The sequence below is a fragment of the Phaseolus vulgaris genome, chromosome 5 (genome assembly GCF_051622355.1).
Source record: "Phaseolus vulgaris cultivar YP4 chromosome 5, ASM5162235v1, whole genome shotgun sequence".
Taxonomy (NCBI): Eukaryota; Viridiplantae; Streptophyta; class Magnoliopsida; order Fabales; family Fabaceae; genus Phaseolus; species Phaseolus vulgaris.
This window is the reverse complement of record NC_143502.1, coordinates 13,436,002-13,443,725: the sequence shown is the minus strand read 5'-3', so window position 1 is coordinate 13,443,725 and position 7,724 is coordinate 13,436,002. Positions and strand designations below refer to the sequence as shown.

At 34.3% G+C, this 7,724-nt stretch overlaps 2 protein-coding genes across 2 annotated transcripts; one reads left to right on the top strand and one right to left on the bottom strand.

Moving 5' to 3' along the window:
* Nucleotides 1-1,011: 1,011 nt before the first annotated feature.
* On the top strand, nucleotides 1,012-4,296 carry LOC137835185 (putative protein phosphatase 2C 39). The gene is made up of 5 exons (XM_090302038.1): nucleotides 1,012-1,416; nucleotides 2,512-2,760; nucleotides 2,921-3,197; nucleotides 3,382-3,536; nucleotides 3,829-4,296. The coding sequence occupies exons 1-5, from the start codon at nucleotides 1,384-1,386 to the stop codon at nucleotides 3,964-3,966; spliced, it is 852 nt and encodes a 283-aa protein (XP_090158164.1). The 5' UTR covers nucleotides 1,012-1,383; the 3' UTR covers nucleotides 3,967-4,296.
* A 224-nt stretch (nucleotides 4,297-4,520) lies between these two features.
* LOC137835186 (uncharacterized) lies at nucleotides 4,521-5,898 on the bottom strand. Its single transcript, XM_068643560.2, has 2 exons — nucleotides 5,431-5,898; nucleotides 4,521-5,044 (listed from the first exon to the last, which is right to left on the bottom strand). Exons 1-2 carry the CDS (start codon nucleotides 5,775-5,777, stop codon nucleotides 4,816-4,818), a joined length of 576 nt encoding a protein of 191 aa, XP_068499661.1. The 5' UTR covers nucleotides 5,778-5,898; the 3' UTR covers nucleotides 4,521-4,815.
* Nucleotides 5,899-7,724: the final 1,826 nt, after the last annotated feature.

Sequence of the window (7,724 nt, the reverse complement as noted above, 5' to 3'; positions counted from 1 at the left end):
TTGATTTCTATTTAATAATTTTTTAATAGTGTATATTTCACATATTGAAACAGTTAACAATAGAAATAAAATAAAAAATTATTTTTCAATATAATTAAAAATTAGTATTGTAAAAAGATTTGTAAACAGATGTCATCAAACAAGTTTTCAGTTTAACTATTTCTTTTTAAAAAACGTATTGCCACATTCTTTGTACCAGTTTAGTTTATTTATTTATTCACATCAAATTATAAAAAAAGGTAGCTATATTTTACAAGTTTCTTCTATTGAAGGAGTCACGGTAGAGATTAGTCAACACGGTAAGCGTAGAGCTTTTACGCAATTGAACAAAATATTAAAGTTTCGTCTGTTCATCTACATTTTTTTTTCAATTCTTTTTTTAATATATTTTAATCAAAAAATATTTTCTTATTCAAAAAAAATTCAGATTATTAGTGATTTTTTGTTTATTTTGTCACATGTATAAATTCAGATTATCGGCTATTAAAAAATATTTACTATTAAGTGAATGAGTACTTCTTATAATTATATCTCATCTACGTGGAGAGGAAAAGAAAGAATTAAAAAAGTGATACATGAGTTAAAACTTAGAAATATATATTTTGAAGAATGAATTTTATCTTAGAATTAAATTTTGTATTTAAAAAATTATGAACTACTGAAAAGCTTATATTTACTTTTTAAAAAATATATTTGTGGCGTCTACGTTATTTTAATTATGGTCTTAGTTATTATACTCTTGAAAGTTAAGTTTTAGTTTCTATAATAATTTTATTTCATTTATGTTCTAATTTGTGAGTAGTTTTTATACTTGAAAAAGAGTAGGTGTTATTAAATTAAAAAAGATTACAATTAAAAAGAACTAAAACTTGAATGTATAGTTTAGAAGAAAAAAAAACTTATTTTAAAGCTTAAAAATTTACTCTATTCCACGTGGAGGGCCTAGCTATTGAAAACACCTGATATAAGAGAAGAAACCAAATCTATGTATGGAAAAGGTTGATAAAATATGGAAACTTTTTCAGAAGGGGTGTGTAAACCGTAAAGTTAAATTACAGTTTTAGTAGTTATCAAAGAACAACAAACAATAGATGGATTCTTTAAGAAAGTTGTTGTTTTGGTTCTTACAATGTAAATGAAAATATACTATTAAAAAGTAAGTTTATTTGATAATTTTACATTTAAAAAGATAAAGTTCTGATTATCAATGGAGATATAAAAAAATGATCCAAAAATCAAACATGGTGGACTTGTCCTTTTCAGACCTGTCTGTCAACGCAACTATTTTCCATCCTCATCAGCATATAGCACAGTCACTCATCTTTCTCCTCTTTTTTGCCTTCTTTTTCTTCCTCTCATTTCTTCAGCTCAAGGAAAACAGCTATGACCACCAGAGAAATTCTTAACAAGATGAAGGTGCAGGTCACACCCTTTTGATATTGTGTAGAAAATTATTTGTGGCTGGACTTGGATCACATTTTTCTTGCTTTCATATTCATCAATTGATAAATTATGTAGATCTTCATTTGTATGTATTAATCTTCGTCATTCGATTCTGTGGATTGCTTTTATTGCTTATATTACTGAAGTTAATAAACTCAACTTGTTTTATTTGTATGGCTTTTTTTGGTTGTTGTTGAACCTATTCATGCACTGCGCCTGGTCTTCCATCATTGACTTTGACTTGTAAGAGAGTGTCTCCAATTACTTTTCTGCAATCTAATGTTATTATCTTTCAGCTATCTCCGATCTGTAGGAAAACATATCACTGAAACTGATATGCATCTTTGTTTCCCCTGTGAGATAAATATAGCAGATTATGTCGAATACTTCAATTGGTTTTAATATGTATTTGTATGTAAATTGTGATGAGTGAGGGATTGTTCCAGAACTAACCTGCTTATTCCTATGTTTGCTCGTTTCTGTCATACCCTGGGTTTTCCCTGATATGGCAAAGTTGCAAAGTAAAGATGTTAAGTGCTTTTTCCTCCAAAACCTGGTTCTTTGTTCATGAAGAGCCATCTGGGATTTTCCTCAATGAATTTTGCAAAAACTATGATAAAAGAAGTTGAGAGCTTTCTAATTTCCTTCCAGGAAAGTTGTAACAATTGAAAATATATCACTTTGAATGAGCTAGGTGAATCTTTAACAATAGTGCTTTTGGACTTTTTGGCTTTGACCTATCTATGTGAGCTGGATCATTTTTGGACAGCTCTAACATAAAGTGTAACAAACGATCTTGTTATATATAATAAATTGGATATTTAGTGGAGAGTTGGGAAAGTAGTTGTGTGATTCATGTAACCTATCTCACTGTTGAGATAAAGTTTTGTTGTTGTGATGGAGAGGGTGGGAGGGCATCTCCACTGGTCTCTCTGGGCAGAACATATTTATTTACATGTGGTCTACAACCTTCAGAATTGAATGCATCTTCTTGAACCATAGGACAAGGTCAATCACCCACTTGATTAACTACTTCACATATTGATAACCATAACATGTTGCTTGCAGGTAAAAGTTGGTTTGGGTTCATCAGACCCCGATTCAGGAAAAGGCAAGAGCAAGATGTCCAAGAACATAACTCATGGCTTTCACTTGGTAAAAGGAAAATCATATCATGACATGGAGGATTATGTTGTTGCTCAATTTAAGCAAGTAGATAGCAATGAATTGGGTTTGTTTGCAATATTTGATGGGCACGCAGGTCACAATGTACCTAGTTACCTGCAGACTCATTTGTTTGATAACATACTAAAAGAGGTAATCCATGTTGTTAGTTTTTTGCTGGTTACTTAACTGTAAAGGAGATTAATTTCAAGGATATCCTCAAAATTGAAAAAATCATAGTGTTGTTGACTCTAGTAAAATGAATATGATTAGTATTTGTAATAGAAGTTCAATGATTCTTTGTGTTGTGTAGCCTGACTTCTGGAAAGAACCAGCAGATGCTGTGAAGAGAGCTTACAGTAAAACTGATTCTAATATTTTAGAGATGTCGGGTGAATTAGGTAGAGGGGGTTCAACTGCAGTTACAGCCATATTAGTCAATTGTCAGAAGTTAATAGTAGCCAACATTGGGGATTCCCGGGCCGTCTTAAGCAAGAAGGGTGTGGCCAAACAATTATCAGTGGATCATGAGCCAATCACGGAGCATGAGGATATCAAAAATAGAGGTGGTTTTGTATCAAACTTTCCAGGTATCACATAATTTTAAATGCATATAACTTTGCCTCGATCTTACTAAATGCTCCACTTGTAGCTTAGAGCTAATGATTCTCGCTGCTTTTCTGATCTAGTTGAGTTGCTTTCTCTAAAAAGATCACTTAGAGCAGCATATACTTTGTTCCAGTGCTAAGGATACAACTTTTGTCATTATTTCAGGGGATGTTCCACGGGTTGATGGACGGCTGGCAGTGTCAAGGGCTTTTGGTGACAAAAGCCTGAAGAAACACTTGAGCTCAGAGCCATTTGTGACAGTGGAGAATATAGGTGATGATGCAGAGTTAATTATATTAGCCAGTGATGGATTATGGAAGGTCAGTTTTGATAACTGAAGCATGATGCAAACACCTTATCACTATCTATCTATCTATCAATGTATATATTTGATAGGATTCATTACTCATTTGATAACTCTGTTTGCACACATACTTTTTAACTTTGCTTACTATATTTTATAATCGATTTTAGTCCTTATAGTTTTGGACGGCACGGGTTAAAGAGTGTATGTGTAGGGTAGGGACTAAAGAAACTAGTTTCTATGTTGTCATGTTTGGTGCTCGTGGTGTTTTATCTAATGTTCAAATCTGTTTATTCAAATTGTTCCAGGTTATGTCAAATCAAGATGCAGTAAATTGTATCAGAAATGTAAAGGATGCTCGGTCTTCAGCAAAGCGCCTTACGGAAGAAGCAGTGAACAGGAAAAGCACCGATGATATCTCGTGCATTGTTGTCAAATTTCAGTGATCACAACACTCACATGACATACTTTGATCCAGCAACTTAAGTGTAACATATTCTGCGGTGTAATGAATAAAATGATAATTATGTTGTTGAGTCCTTCATGCAAATTAACAATGTGGGCAAGATGTAGATTCTGTGATTATATAGACCAAACTTTAATCTGCATGTTTTCAAGGAAGTTTGGTCTTTGTCAGTGATCTTGGAACCTTACTTTTAGATCACTGCCTAGGCCTGTAAGATTTTAGATTAAGTTATTTGCTTGTATTACTCCTATCATTGCTGTTATAATTTGTTGTTATTTTTCAGAAGGAACCTGGGAATGACCTTCAACAATGGCTTTGCAGTATCATAAGCATATCAATCATTGACAGGTGCAGACAACGAACATGTTTGTCACCATTTTCAGCTGTTTTATTTACTGGAGATGCAAATAAATCCTACAGATATACTGTGGAGATTTCATTTTATATTATTTTATACGTTGAGTCTAGTGAATATACGATATTTATACAGCATAAACGTTTGATATATAGAAATAATTGAAAGAGATACGTGAATTTACTCAATAAGCAATAGATTTTATTCTAATAATGGGGAAATACAGCATTGAAGGGTGATACAGTAGAATAATTATACTGCAAGGCACACAGAAACATAAGAAACTTGGTAAGTAAATAATAAAATATAAAGGTTGAGGACTATGACGTAGTTTACAAATGACACCACCTTTAAGTGTTGGGAGTTTTAGATGCTTATTCCAGTAACATAAAAAGAGGACTTTAATATATGCCTTGGCATATTGTAAAGATCCATTGACAGAAGAGAGGGAGCATGCTGATGAACACATTCAATTCATCTGAAGTGGAAGGACCTGTAACCAGAATTCCTTGCCATGTTCATCTGAATTCTTCCCCAGTCATCAGCATTTCTGCAGAGGCTTTCTGCAGGGTGCTGCCCTTTGCTGCCGCTGCATCCTTCATTGCAAGTTTCAGCATTGCTCTTCCGGCGCCGCTCATTGTGTCTTGCCAACCGTCTCCGGCAGCTTCTTTTAGCTTCGTCAAACTCTGCCAGCTCATGGAACCTGCACAAACTCATCACAGGTTTCTAACAAGGCAAATGCATAGAAGAAATCCCTTGAAATAGTTGACACTTCTTTGAATGGAAGATAAGTAAAAGATCTAAGCACTGAAGTTGAATTTTTAAGGTGTGTTTCTGATGTATGCATGAAAAATGTTTCTTGAGTAACACAACAACAAATATTTTAGTCACTGATTAAGATTCAAGGCATGCCTCTAATTATAAGAAGTCTGTTCATAGTTTGAATTTAAAGGACTAATTCAAAAGTAGTAGTACTGTGCTTAGTTTCAAAATTTTAATGGATAAGCATTATCAACTCTGCTATATATAATGAAGACGCACAGATTTACATTAAGAGAAAATGCTTTAGTTTAGATGAGGAATCAACACCTGCTACATTGCTGGCAAAATCTCTGCCTCATTCCTGCAACCATAACAAAAGGTGCCTTGGAATGAAGCTCACACACCTTATGGCGGCGATGGTACCTCTTTGCAACAGTCAAATCAGCACAACACATCTCAGCCTGACAAGCAGGTGGAGAAACTCCACCTCCAGTAGACCCTCTTCTCCCACCACCACCACCACCACCCTTCTTCCTCTCATCTTCTGCAAGAAAGCCCTCACCTCCAGCCACACTTTCATCCTCCTCCTCTTCCTCATCTTCTATTTCAACCGGGCTGTCCCTCCTCACCTTTTCAATTGACACTTGCCTCCTATCTCTGCTCTTGATGTCCATTATGAGTTCTGGCAATTAAGAAGAAGAAGAAGAAGATGCTGGGGTAAGAAAACGGTTAGAGCCTTGTCTCTGGGAGCATTGCGAGTGAATGAGGGAGTTTATATGGAGCCAAAAAGGTAGAAAAAAGAAGGGGGAAGGGTGTGGACCACAAACTCCATTTTGTTGGTTGTTTGCTTTGTTAGCATAGGGTGGGGGAAGTAATGCATGGGGATGTGGTTTGTTTTGTCTGTAATGATAAGCAAATAAAGCAAAGTTTAAATATCACTTGTTGTAATAAGTGGGAAGTGGGGATTGATTTTGCATGAATGATGTGCTGAAAGTGATAGTGCTGTCAATTTAGGTTCCTTAGAGTTAAATGCTTATCTAATGGTGCTCAAGGAGTTACAATTTAGAAGAGAAGGATTTTTCCTTTTGTTGGTTGATGTGATTTCTGATACGCAGGTGAAGGACCCATATCACATGCACAGTCTTCCCAAGCCTTCATCTACTGTTAAAGATATATTGAACTCACTAATGTCCTCATGCAAAAATCTGCATGATTAAAAACGGAATCAGAAAGACAAGAGAATTTTTTTCAATTAGATGATAGTAAACAGAAATCAAGTACTCCATTCTAACTGCACTGCACCACAATTCCAACTAATCCAACATAGCAAATTAAGAAGTGCTCTTATTGTTCACTCCCAATATGGAAGTTACTAGGAGTAATAAAATTAAGCCTAGGGTTTAGGTATATAGGTCTGTTTTCTCTGTTAGTTGTTGTATCACTAAAATATTTTATTGAGATGCACAGTGACAGATGTACTTGTGAACTGGATTTTAAATAAAAAAGCCTGTGAAGTACTCATGGCAGTGGGAAAGGGTAGAAAGTTGAAAGAAACATGTCATATTTTTCATGGAAGCCAAAGGACTAGGGAACATAAACAAGAAAATCACCTCTGTAACTTCCCAAGAAAACATGGGTACGTTTGATTTCACCATGGATCAAGTTAAATGCAGATTCTGCTATGAATCACTTTTAAACTTTCACATCAGAAACATAGATATAAATTTCAAATATCAAATCAAACACTCATTATATGGCTTTGTTTCTTTCACTTTGTCTTTAATTATAAGCAAATGAGTCCAAAGAAATAGATTTAATGATGCATATTTGATTAAACGGTTAAAATATGGAGTGCTTGGGAATGTGAAGAGTGTACTTGGAGAACCACTCTGGCATAAAATGATATCATAAACTCTTTTTTTGATACATCAAATGATGTAACAGAGTTGGGAGGATAGCATTCCGCATTAGCTGGTAATCTTGACGCATGCATGTTTGAACAGTACTACTTTGGCCACAACAATCATGTGGTACTGACATTACCCAGCACGCTAACACTATGGTTTCACAAGACGGCAAGATGCCATTGTACTTGCCACTTGATGTTAGTTTTCACCATGGATGCCTTCTAGCTGCAACAGACAAAACCAAATAGTTTCAGTCTTATCAGTGTTAAAAGTAAGGGTGGTGATAACACCACAACCAGTAAAAAAAACATTCACTTAACAAACTATTAAAATAATATTTTAATTTATTTTTTAATTTAAAATATTATTGTATTATTATAATATGGTGTCAAGTATATGTTTATATATCTAGTGTCAAAGAAAACATTTTAGAAATAAAAGAGATTTTATTTTCTATTGGGGTTAAAGATAACAGGCCATTTCAGTAGTTTGTTTGAATTTGGGTGGGGATAGAAAGAAAGAAAAAAAGTGGAAAGTGAGGATTCTTATATTAAAGATAACAGAAAAAAAAGAATAAGGAGAGAAAGTGGATAGAGTCTCATAGGCTAGGCGATCATTTAGGCGAAGCGACTCAACTTTTTGAACTCGTCATAAGGGAGTCAACTTTTTGAACTTGTCAGTTCGTATTAGTCTGATTTGTATAATTTGTCAACT

Bases quoted from the DNA above. Each gene is read 5' to 3' on its own strand.
- LOC137835185 (XM_090302038.1), top strand. From the start codon at position 1,384: ATGACCACCAGAGAAATTCTTAACAAGATGAAG. The intron at 2,761-2,920 runs GTAATCCATGTT...TGTGTTGTGTAG, and splicing joins TTGATAACATACTAAAAGAG to CCTGACTTCTGGAAAGAACC. The intron at 3,198-3,381 runs GTATCACATAAT...TCATTATTTCAG, and splicing joins TTTTGTATCAAACTTTCCAG to GGGATGTTCCACGGGTTGAT.
- LOC137835186 (XM_068643560.2), bottom strand. From the start codon at position 5,777: ATGGACATCAAGAGCAGAGATAGGAGGCAAGTGTCAATTGAAAAGGTG. The intron at 5,045-5,430 runs GTGTTGATTCCT...GAGTTTGTGCAG, and splicing joins TTTTGCCAGCAATGTAGCAG to GTTCCATGAGCTGGCAGAGT.